At 46.2% G+C, this 20,281-nt stretch overlaps 1 protein-coding gene across 7 annotated transcripts in view; it reads left to right on the top strand.

The window, feature by feature from the left end:
- CACNA1I (calcium voltage-gated channel subunit alpha1 I) overlaps positions 1-20,281 on the top strand; it is a 1,298,213-nt gene that overhangs the window by 1,011,994 nt on the left and 265,938 nt on the right. For all 7 annotated transcript variants that reach the window (XM_033929511.1, XM_033929508.1, XM_033929510.1 and 4 more), the window contains 2 exons: positions 9,005-9,160; positions 16,519-16,609. In XM_033929511.1, the coding sequence (XP_033785402.1) occupies positions 9,005-9,160; positions 16,519-16,609 (247 nt within the window). The remainder of the gene's footprint in view (positions 1-9,004; positions 9,161-16,518; positions 16,610-20,281) is intronic.

Consider the following 20,281-nt stretch of genomic DNA (forward strand, 5'->3'; position numbering starts at 1 on the left):
GAAGAAAGGATACACTAGCACAACTGCAAATTATAATCTATAACAATTATTTCATGTACTTTGATATGATTGATTCTTGGATGCTTGTGTTAAGCTTTTTCAGTCAGAACATAAGAAGTTGCCTCCGCTGAGGCAGACCAGAGGTCCATCTCGCCCAGCGGTCCGCTCCCGCGGCGGCCCATCAGGCCCATTGCCTGAGCAGTGGTCCCTGACTAGCTCTATAACCTATCTCTACTCCTATTCCTATAACTTACCTCTACTCCTATCCATACCCCTCAATCCCTTTGTCCTTTTTTATTTATTATGAAACTGGGAAGGGCTTCAATGACTGGGAGGGTCTGAATGGACTGGAGTGAGCTTTGACGGAGACTTCAGTAGTTGGAACCAGTCTGGGTGTGACTGTGGTTGTGAGAGCAGCTGGAGAGAGAGCTGCAACTGAGAACCAGAGGCCTGTGGAAGGTGGGAGCTGGGCCTAGTTCTGTGCTCCAAGCAGAGCTATGAAGCCTGGGGTCCCTTCCCAGGGGAAGTCCCAAGCAGGACGGCCTGCTGTGGAGAACAAGCTGGAACGTGATGAGGAGAAGCCTAGGCCTTTGGGCTGGAGGAAGCCAGGAAAGCCAGACCCTGGGGCTTCCGGAAGAGGGGTTCCTTCCCCAGCATTGGAGCCAGAGAGAGAGAAGGTACACCAGGGGTCTGGCAGGGCCTGGGCTTTGGAGGTGGAGGTGGGAGGCAAAAGAACCAGGCAGTTACTGTGGTGGAAGATTCGTTGGAATCAGAGGAGGAACTTTTCAGTGGAGAAGAGGGAGAGATGGAGTTAGATTTGGCCAAAAGAGCCATACTAACAGTTAAAGGAATAGCTGGCTTGGAGAGGAAGCTCCAAGACCTGCAAAAGAAACAGCACATGGTGGCCACGCTTTGTAAGCTGGCTCCAGAGGAGCAGAAAGAGAAATATAAGAAGGAACAACAGTTTTTGCAAAGGCAGGTTGAGAACTGCATGGCTGAAATGACCACCATTACAAAAAACAGTACAAACCCTATGGCAGAAGTATATAGGAATCGTGAGAGGATGGCTGGGCTAGTTGGACACCCAGTGGTAAGGGCAGCAGGAGAACCCAGGGCTGAAACTGTACAAAAGGAAAAGCAAGCGCCCAGCACTGCAGTACAACAGCAAACTCCCAGACCAGTAGTGGAGGAACAGCAAGCCTTCATAACAGTTGTGGAGAAAGCAGTCTCTACAATTGCTACAGGTGACCAGCTTGGGGAAAGTTTGTACTGTTATAGCTGGGGAGGGAGAGAAGCAGTAGCTGGGAACAGCAAATTAGAAGCTGGAGTGGAGGAGGGGCAGACAAAGGAGTGCAGAAAGGAAAAAAACCACACAAAGAGGAAAATATTTTGAGTATACAGAGTTTGAGCAATCAAAATCTTTAATAAAAGCACCTGAAGGAGAGGCTTTGGAACTGCTGGCAGCTGAGCAGAGCTTACCAAGTAACATACTGAAGTTCATGGAGGAGGAGATGGTAGAAGAAAGTGATTTGAATGTGACTGAGAACAGGCAGGGATTACATACACCTGGGTTCCTGCTGCAAGGAAAATCCCAATTAATGGGAGTGGGGCAGAATGCAGGCCATGGGAGGGGTTCTCAGGACCAACCTAACTCTGAGAGCAGTGCACAGTATGGTGGAAGGTGTGGAGTGGAGTCGGGAGCAGGAACAGGAGAATCTGCAGAAACAAGAGAAACTCCAGAGGCCTGCGCAGGAGGAGGAGGTTGCCTGGATGGAACTGCACTGCAGCAACGGAAGCAAGAGACAAAGCAAGTTTTGCCTTGCTCTAAAGAACTGCAGTTGAGAGAACTAAATACAGGGCAGTTTGAAGTAGGACAGGTCCCTATGGATGTGAATGGGGGTGTTGGGGAGGGGGTGGGAGCAGGTGGGGGATCTGGTGGTGGTAGGCATGGTGCTTGGGGATCGGGGGCAGAGATCGGGGCAGGGGGTAGGAATAAGGAGAGGGGGAATGTGCAAGGGGAGAGTGGGGGGAGGAGGGAGGATGGTGGAGGGAATGGTAATGGTGTTGGGGGTGGGGTTGGGGGTGGGGGAGGGGGAGAGGGTGGTATTTTCAAGAGAAGAAATGTGGTTCAGTTGAAGTGGGTGGGGGATGGAGAATATGCCAACAAGGGACAGGGTGTTGAAAATGGTTCTGGGGTTGGGCTTCATCCCTGAGGACCTGTATGCCTGTATTCACCTGGTAATGGTTCCGGAGTATAACATCAGTTTCCAGAAAAAGAGGGGTTTAGATTTATTTTGAGAAAAATATGAGGAGGTGAGGGGGAGGGAGCAGTGGGCAGAATTTAAAGCCATACCTGTGAATAAACCTGACCTTGTGCAAGTGACAGTGTTGGTGAGAAATGAGTCCATCCCCAGTTCAGACCTGACATACTGGTTGAATCGGTATGGGGTGCTTCGGACTCCATTAGTGAAGATTATGGACCCGAGTAGGGTCTGGGCTGGTGGATGGACGGCCAGCATGAAGCTAAGTCTAGTGGGTAATGTGATACAGCATGTTCCACCAGTGGCATACATTGGGAGAGAGCGCATCCAATGTTTTTACAATGGGCAGCCCAGGGTATGTTTTCGATGTGGATCGTTTAGGCATCTAAGTATGGTGTGTCCTACCCTGATGTGTGTAAAATGTAGAGGGAAGGGGCATATTGGGGAGGAGTGTGACCTCATTCGGTGCAACTTGTGTGGATGTCTGGGGCACCCGTTAAGCAAGTGTCCGAGAGCTGCACATAACAGGTGGCAGGAGGAAGATGAAGGGGGGAGGGAAGGAGATGATAGGGGAGGGGATGAACCTCAGGAGCGGGCCCAGGAGGAGGAACGGGATCAGGAGGGTGGTCAGGAAGATAGCCAGGAAAAGGTGAGGCAGGGTGAAGGGCTGGTGCAGGAAGCAGGGAGGAAGAGAGAGGGTGGGAGTGATGATGAGGGTACATGGGAAATGGTACATAGTAAGAAGGGGAGGAAACACCAGAGGAAAAGAAGGGGGGATAGGGTTGAGGATACTAATAGGTTTAGTGGCACAGGAGGAAGAGGATGGAGGTGGGGTGTCTCAGAAGAGGAAAGGGAAAAAAGGTCTGTAGGGAGGGCAGCAGGAATACCCGGTGATGATTTTGGAGAGGTTGCAGGTTGAGAAAGTGGGAGAGGAAGGGGATGGGGGAAGGGCTTTTCTAAATACAGAGGGGGTGGGAAGGAGGGTTTGGAAGTCGATGGGGAGGACGTTTTGATGGTGGGGAGGGATGTGATTAAGGAAGGGGAAGATAAGGAAAGGGAAGGAATTGGGGAAGAGTTGATTCTGGCGGAGGGCGAGGCGGTCCCGCCAGGGGTAGTGGTGAAGAGGGAAATGGAAGAGGGGAGCGGAGAGAAGGGGGGGAAGAAATCTAAATTAGTGTCATGATAGGGGGTCCCGGTTTGAATATTGCAACTTTGAATGTTGCTAGTCTCCGGACGGAGAGAAAGCGGTTTATGGTTTATGAGTTCCTGGCTTCCAAAAAACTGGATGTTATCATGTTGCAAGAAACAAGGGTTGACCACCCAAGTTTATTGTGGAAAGCTAAAAGGGACTGGAAATGGGGGCCATCGTACTGGATATTAACCCAGGAGGCATATGGGGGGTGGCAATTCTGTTTAACTCCAGGGTGGTGGAAGTGCGTAGGGTAGTGGAATTGGGTGGGGGAGGGGGCAGATATTGGATGTAAGGGAGGAGGGGGAGGAGGTAAGGTTGGTGAACATCTACGGTCCTCAGAGGAAGTGGGAGCGTAAAGCTCTAATGTCCCGGGTCAGACCATATTTATACACAGCCAGGAGGGTGGTATGGGGAGGGGATTTTAATGCAGTGGTGAGGCAGGAGGATATTAAAGGGAGGAAATTTTCTTTAGGATATGATGAATTATTTTTGAAACAGGTGGGGGAGGGGCCAGAGCTGGTTGATATTTATACAGCTTTTGGGAAGCAATGGGGGTTTACGTTTGGCAGGGGGCAATGCCGTAGTCGTATCGATAGGTTTTTTGTAAGGAGGGAAGACTGTCAGGTCCCTCACCAAGTGCAGCATGTTGAATTTATGGATCATGCTTTGGTGAGCATACAAGTAGGGGGGAAGAACCCAGTTATGGGTAGGGGTCTGTGGAGGCTCAACAATGCATGGCTCCAGGAGGAGAGTGTACAAGAGGCTTTAGGGAGTTCTGGACAGACCAGCTGTCTACTGTGAGTGCATACGAGTCATTGGGGGAATGGTGGGAGGTTGTGAAGGGTAGGATCAAGGGTTTTTTCAAGAAAATAAGTAGGAGGGCATCACAAAACAGGGAGGGGAGGCTGGTAGCCTTGAGGAAGGAATTAAATTGGAGGGTGGAAGGGGTAAAAAGGGGGAGGGGATTCAGGTACTCAAGGGAAAAATTGAAGCACTACAGAACGATAGATATAGGTCCTTAGTGTGGGAAAGGGACTATGGGCATTTTATCTCACCAGACCCTTTCAGGGCATGCAAAGAGAGGGTCAAACGGCAGAAGATGGGGAGTTTGTGGGACAATGAGGGGATAGAGCAGGAGTCACGAAAAGGGATCTTGAGGGTGGTGGGAGAGCATTTTGGGGGGCTCTTTGCAGTTGGACAAGAGGGAAGGGAGGGGTGGGAGAAATATATAGAGGGGACCCCGTGGGTGGGGGGAGGGTTAACAGAGAAGGAGGCAGAAGCGCTGAATGGCCCATGGACGGTGGAGGAGGTAAGACGGGCGATAGCCGGCCTGACCAGAGGGAAATCACCCGGTCCAGATGGGTTGACAGCCGAGTTTTTAAAGACATTTTGTGAGCAAATGATACCTTTCTTGGTGCGGCTGTTTACGGAGCTTAGCTGTCAGCCTGTTCTGCCGAGGTCCATGAGGGAAGCGGTATTGGTTTTGATTGTGAAGCCAGGGAAGGAAGGGTCAAGGGTGGGAAATTGGAGGCCGATTTCTTTGCTTAATACAGATAGGAAAGTTTTAGCAAAGATGATGTGCGCAAGACTGGGAGAGGTGGCTTGCAGGGGAGGGGGGCAATAGAAGCAGCGGTAATAGTAAGAGAGGCAGTTGAGAGGGGTCGGGTGCTAGTTAGTTTGGACCAAGCCACAGCCTTTGATAGGGTGCCATATGAATATTTGGGGGGGGAGGTTTCTTACAAAGTATGGGATTCCTGTGCAGTTTGTGGAGGGATTGAAGACTCTTTATAGGGAGGCAGCAACTTTTCCCTTGGTGAATGGGTGGAGGGGGGAGAGTTTCTCCATTGGGAGAGGGGTGAGACAGGGATGTCCCTTAAGTCCATTGCTATATGTGTTTGCCATTGATCCATTGCTGCAGTGGTTGGAGAAGGGTGGGGGATTAACAGGGATAGATATGGGGGAAGGCACAAAGGTCAGGGTGGTAGCATATGCCGATGACATCTCTGTGTTTGTGTCTTCAAAGAGAGAGTTTGGGTGAATGGAGGAAATACTGGGAGAGTATTCAGGAGCCACAGGGGCACGCATTAACCAGGAAAAGAATCATTTGTTGAAACTCGGGGATCCGGCATGCGAGGTGGAGAGTACAAGTGGGTTCTTGCCTCCAGAGGGGAGGGTAAGGGTGCTGGGGGTTGTCTTCAGTGGGGATGAGGCGTATCAAATGGAGAATTGGAAAGGAAGGGCGGCAGAAGGTGGAAGCCTGGAAGCAGTGGAAGCTGACATTTCTGGAAAGGGTGCATCTAATGAAAGTATATTTGGTTCCTTTGTTCCTATTCCTTAGTTATGTGTGTGTGCTTCCGCAGGGGTTGCACACTACAATGTACAGTCTTTTTTTTCAGTGCCTCTGGGGCAATCGCTTAAATCCAGTAAAGAGGGGGGTAACATATTTGGCAAAAGAACAAGGGGGCTTGGGGATGGTGAACCCCATTCTTTTTTTTCTCCTCCCTCTTCCTCCAGTTCCATTTGGGGGGTTGGTGAGGGGACAGTAGGAATAGGTGGCATGGGTGGAAAGTGTTCAGACGTGGGGTACAGTGTTTTGGAAAGACTGGTTAGGAGGAGTGGAAATAGTGAAGAAGCGGGTGGTGGGGGTTTTGGCAGGGGTGCCGGGTCAGGCGGACATGGCCCGTTTAGTTAGGAGTTGGAGGGTAAGGGTGGATGAAGTGGTGGAGGGGAGGAAGAAATGGACAGAAAGAGTACTGCACCAGTGTTATGCGGTGGAACCTCTGCTGAAGGATTGCCCGGGGATATGTCAACAGCAGACACTCTATTATGTGGCGATGCCACACCTGCCCCCTAAGTACTTCGATTTGGCATGGCTGTTACTGCAAGGCAAGATGTATGTCCGGGCAAATCTGAAGTGTAGACCTGTGGCTGATTGGGAGTGTCCAAGGGGGGGAGTGCCAGGGACTGTTAGAGACAATGGAACATTTTTTGTGTTTTTGCCCCTTTTCAGTTGAGGTGGGGAGGAGGGTGGCCAAGGATTTGGGGTTTCAGGTGGGTTTGTTTGAAAGTTTGAGTTATACGGATTGGGTTTATGGGGGTGGTGGGGGGAAGAGGGTGTATGGTGAAACTTTTTTTATTATTTTGTCCATCCTGAAGTATTTAATTTGGATAGCACGCTGCCAGATGTCGCTGAGGCAGCGACAGCTGGTACCAGACACAGTGGCGATGGATGTGGTGCGGGCAGTGTGCCAAATTGTAGAAGCAGAGAGAAAAGAAGGCATGAACAGCAGTGGCGTCTACTGTGGAAGGGGGTGTGGCTTCGGCCTCCCTGACGTGTGTTTCAGTTTTTGTTTTAACTGAGCTTTTGTATTTATGTTGGGAGGGAGGGGGGATTTCTAGTCACTTTGTGTACAGGGTTTGGGGCTGTTTAGTTTTCATATGTACAGGTTTGGTGTGGGGATAGTGAAGTGTCAGTTTATGTTTGTATTATTTGTATGATATTTGCTGCTGTGACTTTGTAATGTGTTAAATTGTAATGCTTTTTGGTGTAAGTCTATATAATAAAAAAGAACTTTTTAGTAGTTGGAACCTAAGATCAATACTGGACAGAGCTTTAGATTCTTGCCTAGAAATAGCTAAGGAGAAGAAGAAGAAATAAAAACAACAACAAATTTTTAGATTGAATCAGGTTGGGCAGACTAGATGGACCATTTGTGTCTATATCTGCTGTCATCTACTATGTTACTATGTAAATTGCTATGTTCTTTCCAAAATCAAGTGGTATTTCAAGTTTTAATAAAAGTAAACACAAAACATAAAAGAAGGGGAACAACTCCTGCTCAAAAGCGCAAAAAGAGCCCCCCCTCCCTGCTAGAGCCATTTCTTAAATCAGCTTTTGATAGCCATGCAATGCTTTGTTTTTATTATCTTTCCTAAATAGCATCCTTAGGGTCTAGCTTGGTTCCTCAACTCCCTACCCAACAAGGAGGCAAGCTGCCAAGAGATCTCCAAAAATGATAAATTGTTCCACAGAAATATACAAGCGATACAAATTGTGGATCAGAATTGGATGTACCAGTGGCAGTTTAATAAGTGTCTAAAAAAACAAAAACAATCCACAAAAGATATGTGTGTACAATCACAAGTGACCCACAGTAAAAACCAAATAATATATAAAATTACAAGTGACCTGACATGGATCATGTCTCGGCAAAACTAATAATGCCTTCCTCAGAGGTCTTAATAGGTCCTTGGCTATATATATATATATATATATGTATATACATATATATGTATATGTATATAGCCAATATATAAGTCACATGATGTGAGCCAACAGTGGAAGTTTTTGTGTGTGTATACTTGGATTTTTTGTGACTTTTTTGTCACTTGTAATACTATAGATCGTTTATGACAGTATATATCCTTTGTGGACTGTTTTTATGTTTTTGAATGCTTATTAAAGTACAGCTGGTACATCCAATCCTGTTCCATAATTTTTGTTGTTTTTCTGTTTCATTTCTTTTCTGGAACCCTTTGGTGCTATTTGTCATTCATCTAGCGGCTCTGCACAGGGCAGGAGCGTGGGAAGATCGCTCCTGCCCCGGTTCACCACTGGACTACCAGGGATTTGAAAGGTATGCCAGGGAGGTGGGAGGGAGGTAAAAGTTCTTAGCGTTGGCTGGGACAGGAGGTTGGAGGGATCCCTTCTGTCCTGGCCAACTGCTAGACCACCAGGTCTTATGGCAGGCCTGGTGGAGGCCTGCAAGGCATCGGGAGGAATGGGAGACAAGATACATCCTGTTTGTCTATAGCAGTGGTTATTAAACCTGTCCTGGGGGAACCCCAGCCAGTTGGGTTTTCAAGATATCCCAAATGAATATGCATGAGGCATATTTGCATGCCTGTCACCTCCTTTATATGCAAATCTGCCTCATGCATACTCATCCAGGATATATTGAAACCCCCCCCCCCCCCCCCCCATGATAGGTTTAAGAACCACTGGTCTATAGTATCTTGCAATAGCTCTGTGAAGCATATTTGTGTACAACATTGTACCTGACTGTAGAAATGGTAGTAGGAGATGGCAACCTGTTCTCTATCCCATGCTACATTTCTGTCATCCATAGAGACATAATTTCACAGCTATTCAAATTACTCCTGCCTTAAAGGATTCCACATTTCTTTTGTTTGTCAATTAAATTAGGAATATAAATAGCTGGTGTACAGATGCATAATAAGATATCATTAGAACACAGGGCCTGCATTTCCCCCTACCTTACCACTTTGATGCCGTGTATTACAGTTAAAGTTCTAATATGGAAAACCAGTGACTCCATTACTGCTTCTGAGCTGAAAAGAGGATGTTCAAGCACTGTTCATTGAGACCTCAGCCTTGAGACTACTCTAAGTTGCCCTAACTCATTCAGAAAGTTCTCTCTGAGTGCAAAATTATGGAGAACCTCATTTATAGAAGGCCATTTCAGCAGGTTGGTTTTGATGTTAGTAAGGTAGTTGCTTTCATGCACTGGCTGCTCTTCTTCTCTTGCAGATCCTGACCCAGGAGGACTGGAATGTGGTGTTGTACAATGGAATGGCAAGCACGTCTCCATGGGCTGCACTGTATTTTGTGGCGCTCATGACCTTTGGCAACTATGTCCTTTTCAATCTGCTGGTTGCTATCTTGGTGGAAGGATTCCAGGCAGAGGTATGAACCAGGAACGGAAGGGTGTCAGTGGGGGAGACAGGGAAAAGGATAAGTTGACGTTTGAAGTGTAGATATGTAAAAACAGGAGGGAGGGAGGAAGGAAGGAAGTAGTTTTTCTTTAGTAAAAGCCTAGGGGCCCAATATTCAGACCATAGAAGGCAGTCTGGTTATCTCCTGCAGTTGGCGACAAACCTGGAAATTCGATGCTGGGCCATAACTAGTGACCGGTATTGAATTTCGGGGGGGGGTGGGGGTATCCGCTTTTGACATAGCCGGTTAAGCTGATATTCATCAGCTAACTGGCTAAGTTATAGTGGCCAAAGAAAGACCTGCTATTTAGGTGGTTCTATTTATCTGCTAAACTTAGCCGGTCAGCCAGTGAATGTTGGTGCTAACTGGCCATGTCATATGACATCGCTGGTGACCAAGCTAGTCTCTAAGTGCTAATATAACTAATTCTTGGAATCTGTCCATTTTGGAAGCATTAGATCAAATTGCACAATATAAGGTATTAGAGTGGCCTCATAGTAAAAAGGTTCCCTGGTTTACTACTGATTTAGTTGTTAAAGCATGAGGTTAGACAATGTGAGAGGATGTGGAGAAAATATCCCTCGAGAATAATTCAGGAAGAATACAATTTGAAACTGCAATCATATAAATCTGCAGAAATGTTTCTGTTTTAATAAAAAAAAATCATCTCTTAGTCATTCTAAAGCATTGTTTCAGGTAGTTATCAAATTAATTGCTGGTGCAGCTTCTAGTGATATTAGGCAGGTTGAGATTACACCTCAAGATTTTGCCGTAGGATTTGAGAGAAAAATCCTAAAGATGTTTGTGAGAGAAGCACTTCCATTTCAGTCTCTGATATTAGAGGATCCCAATTTATTATGGGACTCTTTTTGATCAATATCGGAGGCTGAAGCGGAGTCATATATTTTTTTCACAATAAATAGTTCATTTTGTGCAGTAGATGCTTGTGCACACCACTAACTTGGAACATGAGGATGTTATTGGCCAGAGTTTATGGTAGATATCCTGCAAACAGGATGGTTGGATAGGCTGGAGTGAGCTTGGACGGCAACTTCAGCATTTGGAACCTAGGACAATACCAGAAATATCAAAGAAGAGACAAGTTAACTTAATCATGTACTTTTTTTTGTATATCTTTATTGAATTTTCAAACTACAATTGTGCAACAAGTAATACATATAATATTACAATAAAAGCACAATAAACTTTCAGACATTAATGTACAATTATATTTTCCCCCACCCTTCAAGAAACTATCCATAAATTCCCTGAATCAAATTCCAATGCAGCTCCCTTCCCTCTCCCCCCCCCCCCGCCCCACCCTGGATGTGTATGTTTACAGGTCAATGAAATAAAATCAGTTATCATTCCTTACAAAATTTTGCCAATGGCTCCCAAACATCCATAAAATTCCTGTAACGTCCCTGTTGTATGGCCATGAAACGTTCCATTTAAAAAATATAACAGAGGGACAGTGGCGTACCTAGGGTATGTGGCACCCGGGGCCCATCATTTTTTGACACACACTCCCTCCCCCATGTAAAAAAATATTTTTTGTAATGACCATGAAACGGAATAAATGGTCAGAATAGAAACAGGCAGTGAAAATTTTCTTATATTCCAAACATAACATAACATAAATTATGTCTGAATTGTCATGACATCAGAAGTACATATGGAGTAGTTGCAGGTGATGCTTGGGACAGTTCTGATTGTGTTAGTTCGGTTTTATGTGTTTTTTGAATAGAAGGGTTTTTATTTCTTTTTGAAGGTTTTGCAGTCTGTGGTCGATGTCAATTGGTTGTAGAGTTGGGGGTCGAGTGTTGCAGCTCAAATGGCTAGGAGGTTGTCAAACAGTTTTTTTCTTTTGACGTTTTTGGTTGGAGGGTGTGTGAATGGTGCGTGAGTTCTCCTATGTCTGGTTGAGGTGGATTGAATTATTTAGCTGAAGAAATGAGTTACCCCCCTCCCATTCCACACACATTAATTCTCTTCCATTTTTGTTCCCATTATAAAAAACACTGATAAGTTCCCAGAAAAAAAATACATTAAAATAAGAAGTGAAAACAAAGGCCCCTACAAATGAGAACATAACATAAGAATAGCCTAACTGGGTCAGACCAATGGTCCATCATGCCCAGTAGCCCATTCTCATGGTAGCCAATCCAGGACACTAATACCTGGTCAAAACCCAAAGAGTAGCAACATTCCATACTACCGATCCAGGGCAAGCAGACACTTTCCCCATATCTTAATAACAGATTATGGACTTTTCCTCCAGGAATTTGTCCAAATCTTTCTTAAAACCAGCTACACTATCTGCTTTTACCATAACTTCTGGCCACTTCATTTTTAAGTTTAGATCTTTCCTTTCAAACAGAGACCTTGCTAGATGTCAAATACAGCACAAGGTAACTTCACATGGACTTAGCTGTGCAGGAAATGTGAATCTCCTCATACACCCACCATATAGTGCAAAAATGTGTAAAGGTCTGTTTTTTTCTTTCGATCACTACATAGCCTAATGCCACACAAGCAGCGCTGTTACAAACATATTCTGTAGGTCAATGCTAAGGATAACAAAGTTTCCTTCCTTGGACCAGAAGGAAATATTGATAAACCACTGGAAGAGATCCCAAAACAACACCCAAAGACCCACTCAGTGTGTGAACCAGTTGAGTGGAGTGGACTAACTGGGGGGTGGAAATGGGCCCGGAGTTTGCTCAGCAGAATTTCCCAGACCACCTCTTCCTCTCAACACATTGACACGCTGCCACCACCACCACTAGGAACACCTCACTGGGTAGGCCAGCTATGCTATAAACTTTATAAAACACGTTATTATATTTTCTTATAAAGCACATATTTTAACTGAACTCTCTGACATCCTCAGCCTTTCCATTCACAAAAATAGAAGGAAGAAAAGTTCCCATTTCCTGCTGTCTCATGTCCCCGGCCTATACAATATTTTTTTTCTGCAGACCCTTCAAAAGTCTGACCAAATCCTCGTTTCACTTGCATTATAAAGTACTGAGGATGCAATCTCTACCCAATCCCAGGTCCTAAAGTCTAAGACAGTAGCGCAAACTAATGCTGCCAGATTCAGGAAAAAAAATTTTGATTCGATTCAGCCTATTGAATTGGTTTTTCAATTCGATTTTCCTGCCCAGTTGGGTGATTTTTTTCAAAACTCCTGGTGGGTTTTATAGCTTTTTCACCCCCTTTGGCTTCTCCTAACCACACTGGCGCTGTGGTGTAAATAAAATAAAGAAACAAAAAGGACTTTTCCTCCCTCTGTTAAATCCTAGCTCACGTTTGCAGTCCAACACCAACTCTGGCAGGATACACATTTCAAATCTGACATATTATAATCACAAAACAGAAAATAAAATTAATTTTTCTACCTTTTGTTGTCTGGTTATATTTCAAATCTTGTTGGTCCAAGGCTCTGGTTTTCTTCTGATAACTTGCTTGCCAGGGTCTCCTTCTTTCTTCTTTCTGCATGCTAACCATCCATCTGCCAACTCTGTCCTCCCTTTCCATTTCCCTTCCCTCCCCAGGAAGTCTGGTATCTTTCCTTTTTTTCATCTCCCTCCACAGATCCACCTTTTCTTAACTACCCTTTCATCCGGCATCTCTCCCTCCTTCCCCACTACCCCAGAGTCCACCTTCTCTCCCTTTCTTTTCCCAATTACCCTCCTATCCAGTATCTCTATCAATCCTCCACACCATCCCTTGTGTCCAATTTCCCTCCCTTTCTGTTCCTTCCCTCCCTAAATCCCATGGTCCATCATCTCTCTCCCTCTCCTCTATTTTAGACCCATTATTTCTTCCCCCCCCCAAAGTTTGGCATATGCACGTCTCTTTGAACACCCCCTTCCCTCCGTGTACTTCTAAACCAGGGTCCCCCACAAAGGTCTGTCCCCCCTTAAAGGCCTGCACCCCCCTTGAAGGCCTGTCTCACCCCCTTGTAGGCCTGTCCCACCCCCTTGTAGGCCTGTCCCCCCCCCTTGAAGGCCTGCCTGCCTGTCTCCCCCTTGTAGGCCTGCCTGCCTGTCCCCCCGTTGAAGGCCTGCACCCCCCAAAGGCCTGTCCCCCCCTTGAAGGTCTGCACCCCCCCTGAAGGCCTGCACCCCCCTTGAAGGCCTGTTCCCCCCCCCCTTGAAGGCCTGTCCCCCCCTTGAAGGCCTGCACCCCCTTGAAGGCCTGCACCCCCCCGAAGTCCTGCACCCCCCCAAAGTCCTGCACTCCCCCGAAGTCCTGCACCCCCCCTGAAGGCCTGCACCCCCCCCGAAGGCCTGTCCCCCCCTTGAAGGCCTGTCCCACCCCCTTGTAGGCCTGTCCCACCCCCTTGTAGACTTGTCTCCCCCTTGAAGGCCTGCCTGCCCCCCCTTGAAGGCCTGTCCCTCCCCCTTGAAGGTCTGCACACCCCCCCGAAGGCCTGTCCCCCCCTTGAAGGCCTGCCTCCCCCCTTGAAGGCCTGCCTGCCCCCCCCTTGAAGGCCTGCCCCCCCTTGAAGGCCTGCCTGCCTGCCTGTCACCCCCCTCCCCCTTGAAAGCCTGCCTGCCTGCCCGCCCGCCCCACCCCGAAGGACCGCTCGCCCCCCTGGCCTCCCCGCACCACCTATGAAGCAGCACTACCTATGCTCCCGGCCTTGCCGTTCAGTACCCCCCCACCACCCCCGAAGGACCGTTCGCCCCACTGACCTTCCTGCACCACCTAGGAAGCAGCCGCAGCAGGATCGCAACGCGATCCCTGCTCTGCTTCCTGCGCCGCGGTCCCGCCCCTCCTCTGATGTCAGAGGAGGGGCGGGACTGCGGCGCAGGAAGCAGCGCCCAAGCAGTTCAGGGATCGCTGACGCTGCGGGCTGCTTCACAGGTGGTGCAGGAAGGTCAGTGGGGCGAGCGGTCCTTCGGGGGTGGGGGGGGGACTGAACGGCAAGGCCGGGAGCACCCCCTCAGGGCTGGCACCCGGGGCGGACCGCCCCTCCCGCCCCCCCCTTGGTACGCCACTGCAGAGGGATTCCCACCAGAATGTGTAATTTAACCTATCCCAGTTCTTCTAATTTTTAAAAATAAGCTGCATGGCAACCCCTGTCATTATAAGGAGAAGTTTATTATTCCAAGCAGATATTTGACTTTTAGCTCTCATGAACATACCAAATAAGATGGTATCGTACGTCAGTGCCACCGGATTTTCCAATAAATTGTTCACTTGATCCCAGATGGATCTTCAAAATCTATGTATCAAGGGACAATAGTACAGAAAATGATCCATTGTCCCTGCTTCAAGATGACAATGCCAGCATCTATTAGACTTTGAACTATCTAATTTCTGTAAACGAACTGGGGTCCAAAATGTTCTATGTAATAAGAAAAAACATGTTTGTCTCATAGATGCAGACACCGTACATTTCATCCTCCAAGTCCAAATTTGTGTTCATTGAGACGCAGTAATCTGATGCTTTATCTCAATGCTCCAAATATCACAAAGACCAGTCTTTGGAATCCACTTAATTATGTACTTTTAATGGGTATAACTAATGGGCAGATTGGATGGACCATTCAGGTCTTTATTTGCCATCATGTACTATGTTACTATGTGTAATGAAGTCTGTGAAGGACCCAACTCTTCCATTATTCACTGACTCCGCCCCCTCTAAACTTTGTGCAGCAGTCTGGTTTCACCATATTTTATCAGTGACACAATGTTTAGTATTTGTGACTTTTAGTGTGGGCATTGTTTGCTGACACATAGCCATGTCGAATCTTTTGAGTCTATTCATTACTGTGCTACAAACCTTATTTCTGACAAGTGTGCCCTTTGTAGCTAAACGCAGATTTCTTTCATTAAAGTCATTTGGAATTGGATTGGATCTTCCTCGTCTGAATTTTGCCTCACTTTCTTTGCATATTGTGGTTTACATGGGAACTACACTATTTCTTTCCGTTATTTATCAACCGTGGGCTGGTACAGAACCAGTCCTGAAGCATGAGACAAACTAGATACAGGCTTAGAACAATGAATCAATCGGGGAACAGAATAAATATCAAAATTAGAAGACAATGAGTAAATGAGTTTTGTTTCTATAAATATTTTCAGAATAATCTCTCAGAAAATAATCAGAATTTGCAGATGTCCAAAACTCCAGATGCTTCTTAACAGAGTAAACATATGTTAAAAGTTTTGGTTTGCTCTTTTTACTGGTATAATTTTGAAGTTCAGTAAGAAATTAGTCTAAATTAAAATTCATCAATGCACAAAACTATATAATATATGATTTGTTTACCGCACAGAAACCACTCTAATCATGATTCATATTGAACACATGGCTGTCTACATGTTTAACAGTTATGATAATATATTATCTTAGCCCGCATTTTACATACAAATATTTCATTTCTTCAAGCATTGTAGAATTGCTCTTGATATAAATAATGTTATGCATCAGATTATATAATTATTGTTTATGCAACAATAATAAATGCGGATATATTTCAGGCATTGTGGATTATATTTCAGGCATTGTGTATAAATGCAGATATATTTCAGGCATTGTGTATAAATGATGCCCAAAAAATCAGTAACAAAAATAATTTAAAAACAAAGCGCTGTTCTATAATTGGCACTCCAGGTTAGGCGCCATGTAAAGAATATTGCGCAGGACCAACTGAACACCAGTGTAAATCCTTGAACCTAAATTAGGTGATTAAGTAAAAGTACATGTAAATTCCAGGAATGCCCCTTGCCCCTTATCTGCCTATGACTCTCCACAAGGCCGTGCCCCCTTTTCAGACCTGTGCGAGATCCCACACATCGAAATGTGCATATAAATTTTAATTAATGAAAATTAGTGCTGATGATTGATTATTAGCACCCATTTATCAATGCTAATTGACTTATTTACTAATTAAATTGCACATGCAAATTAGATGCATGCCAAATTTGCATGTGCAATATGTTAGCCCTGTATATAGAATTAGTTGGTTTATTATTACCCAGGTATAATTATTATATCCAAGTTTCACCATTTCTTCCCATTTTGATTTTGGGCTTTTGCACTTAATTGAAAAGTTCTTAGAAATGGATATCTTTAGTAATGGAAAGGGAGAGATGAATGAGAGTAATGGGGTGAAAAGGAAAGGGACAGGAACTAGAGAGATGAGTGGACTAGGAAAAAAGAGAAAATAGAAGAAGTGAAAAAGAGACTTATGAGGAGATGTGAAAATTGTAAATACGCAGGTAGATTGTTTCTGAAGAAAGGTTTTTTAGGGCACCTCGCTCTTGCCCCATCTACCCTCCCACTGAGTTATTTCTTTACCTTTCAGGGAGATGCAAACAGATCATATTCTGATGAGGAGAGAAGTTCTTTCAATATGGAGGAATGTGAGAAATTCAGGGACATTCAGGAAGGTTCTGGTAAGTGCCACAGATCTGCTCTGATACCTTGAAACAGCTTTTGAGGAAAGTTAGTAGAATCTAAAAGTTTTTTAACATGCAATTTATCTGCCTCTCTCCCTCCCAGGAATGTGCTGGTAGGGAATGGTATATTGACCTTTAAAATCAGAAAGCAAGTTTTTCTATGTGACCAAGGTCGGTGTTAGGAGAGGGCAAACAGGGCAGCTGCCATGGGCCCACAGTTCCAGGAGGCCCCGTGGTCCAGACATCTCTTTAACTTCCCCTCACCTTCCCAGTATTCTTTTTAACATCCAAATGTTCCTTTTCAGAGGGGCCCCAGAAACCATTCTCACAAGCTGCCCTGAAGCTTTCCTTCTGCCATAATCCACCCCTTCTGATGCAACTTCCTGTTTCCGCCTGGGAGGGAAATCTTTGGGGAAGATGAGGGGAAGTGAGGGAGATGGACAGAAGAGGAAGAGATGTCCAGACCACAGGCCTCCTGGAGCTGTTTAAAGTTGGCCCAGGAGTGGGGATGGGCATGGGGAGGGATAAGAAAGATGGGAAAATGCAGACCAGAGGTGGGGAGAGGGATCAGAAAAACAAATTATGAATGGGGGATGGGGGAGAGAGATGGTGGACAATTGGAGGGAAGGATTACAAGGGTTTAGACAACCCTTAAATTTGGAGGGGGTAGATTGTGGAGTCAACACATTCCTTCTCCATCCCACCTCCTTTTCCTCTCATACCTCCTATAATCCAATGTTTTTCTGCTTTCCCCTCTCCCCACAGTCTGGTTTGTCTTTTCCTTTTTGCACAGTTCGGTGTCCTTCAGAGAGAAAGCTTCTGGGTCAGCAAGAAGAGAAACCAGACCTTGGAGAGGAGGGAAAGGAGAGAAATACTGGACTGCATAGTTTGTGAGGTGGGGGGAATGCCTGACAGTATATGCACTGCCACTGGGGCTGTCTGAACCAAGATTGAGAGGCCTGAGGACCCCAGACTCTCCCGCCCCCATGTGACTACTGGAGGGCAGAGATGTTGAATCCAGGGGAGACAGGTAGGCCTGGAGAGGGGAAGATGCTGGATAGAAGGGCAGTCGGGAAGAACAAGAAATATGTTGGAGAAGGGGATGAGAGGGAGGGAGAGAAACTTAAATGTTGGATGGGGGCAGGAGGGAGGGTGGCTGGTCATAGGTTGAGAGTGGCAATAATGTAGGACCATGAGGGGGAGGGAAGAGAGAGGAGGTGAAATGATGGATTGGGGGGGGAACAGGAGGGAAGAGATATTGGATAGGAAGATAGTGGAGGAAAAAACTCAGTGAGATAAGCCATGAGAGAGGGAGAAGAGATGCTGGGCTTCAAGAATGGAGGGAGGAGATATACTGGAAATTGTAGAATCATGTAGGAAAGACCAAGAGATGGGCTGGCAAGGAGATGAATGAGAGGAGGATAGTGACAGCTGGGAAATCATACCTGATCCAACTACAACTGAGCTGAGTTTGGTCTAGTAATAACAACCAGCTGTTTCTTACTGATAGTTACAGTATATCACCTTCAGTGGCCAACTATATTCCACATCTGGTGGTTGCCTATGTATAGATTAAGGATCTCTGTGTGATTTTTTTTATGCCACTACCAAGTAGCACACATACTTATCTCATACTGCATATTCTACTGAAATACTAAATGATGCTGACATCAAGGAGAAGACTCAGAGGGGCGTTTTCAATATGACATCCAAATCTAAGTTTGGATGTTTTGCAGAGCACACACAAACATCTAGTAATGAACATGTCTATTTTCAAAACAGAAAAAAACCCATATATCTTTTTGTTTTGAAAATGGCCATTTCTCAGATGAGCATTTATCTCTTGAACAAGCCCTGGATGATGCAGCTAGGCAGACAGCAAGAGTGGCTGTGCTGAATTTATGAAGGGAATAAGAGGCGGTACCCGGACAGCTTGGAGGGCCCTGGGAATGCCTAGTTTCTGTTACAAATACACAGAAGTCCTTATTTGAGCCGTTGATTCCCATTTCCTGCAAAGTGCAGAAAGATATCCTTTAAGTAGGGTTACCAGATGTCCAGGAAAACCCAGACATGTCCTCTTTTTAGAAGACTGCTCGGATGCCCAGAGGGATTTCCAAAACCCTTCAAGAATCGTGTCCAGGTTTTGGAAGCCCCCAAGCTCGGGTCCATGTTTGGAGGTCCTCTGTGCATGTGACACGATGGCATCATATGCACATGCACATGTGTGTGACATCATCACGTTGATGTCCGTACATAAGCAAAAGCCCTCCAGATCTCGGGGAAGTAGATGGGGGAAGGGGTGTTTTGGGAGGAGGGGGCTGTGGTGGAATAGGGTGGGGCCAGGTATCCTCTTTTTTTGTAAGGAGGAAATCTGACATCCCCGCCTTTAAGAAATTGAAAACTCCTTCCCTTCTGCAGTGGAGCACAGCACCCTCCTCAGTTATTCCTTCTGCAAGCAAATTCAGAAAGTGTGTTTGCTCTTCTCTGTTTTTTCTTTATTGTTTTCAGTGTTTTTTCCGCTGGATCTTTAAAGTTCTTTGTGGTTTCGGTGCTCAGAGGTCCCCTGCTCGGGCATACTCCATCAGGGAATAGATGCAGTCCCACGTGGGAGGATTGCTGCTCCCGGGCCAATCTCTCATAGTACTTGTGGAGCCAGGCTAATTTAGGTCCCTTCAGGAGCTTGGAATCCATCCCCCTGGGAGTGGCTCACCTGCTGATTTTATCAGAGGCTTGAGCACAGGCTGTGTGGCCCTTGAGTAAGAATCTTGGGGGTATCAGGGAGCAGGCTGCGTAATTCCCCCCCCCCCATCGCTGCATGAGGCATCCTAGGGGTAGGAGTGGATGGCTGAGGTTCATCCGGTCAGCAGTCTGAAGATTTTCTTTGACAGTTTCTGAGGCAGAAATCCTTTCCCTGCCACCAGGCTGATTCAGACAAGCAGGCACCTGAAGTGACTGTGGGCCTGATTCTGAATAGGATGCTGATCTCAGTGGCTGCTTAAGAAGCAGCTGAGAATCACATACCAGGATGCACCGGGAAGAGGAAGGCCCGCCATTTTGAAGAGGCGGCCCTGCCAGGCAGAGGGAATAGATATGCCTCTGGCCAGCTTTTCATCGGGGGGGAGGGGGGGAATCTCGGGATGGGCTTAGGGTGGCGGGGTGGGATGTTGAGGTTTGGGGGGTGTCTGTGGTTGGGAAGGTGTCAAGGGTTTAGGTGGGCTGGCAGCAGTAACGAGTGGCTGTCTCTCCTGCCAATTGTGATGGGGGGAGTGTCAGGGGTTCAGCTGATCTTGGCAGGTTCTTCAAGCATTTTCCCTTTATGTCCCAGTGGGCTCACAATCTAATGTACCTGGGGCAGTGGAGAATTAAGAGTGTTGAGATTGTAGCTCTAACCACTACATCAAACTCTCCTCAGTGGGGGTGGGTCTGAAATTTGGAATTTTAGTGGTTTCTGGGGTTAGTGCTCGGGTCCTCTTCCCTAAAATCGCAACTTTATTTTTATTTTATTTTTTATGTATTTAGCTCCAACGGATTGTTTTTGGTGTGATTTTTTTGACAGCAACCATCTTGGATTTTTAGCAAGAAGGAGCTTGGAATTGCAGGCCCTCTTCTGCAGGGAACTTTTTCTCTGTTTCACAGAGTTGGGTGTATCGCTACACACAATTCCTTCAT

This window comes from Geotrypetes seraphini, chromosome 2, assembly GCF_902459505.1.
Source record: "Geotrypetes seraphini chromosome 2, aGeoSer1.1, whole genome shotgun sequence".
Classification (NCBI taxonomy): domain Eukaryota; kingdom Metazoa; phylum Chordata; class Amphibia; order Gymnophiona; family Dermophiidae; genus Geotrypetes; species Geotrypetes seraphini.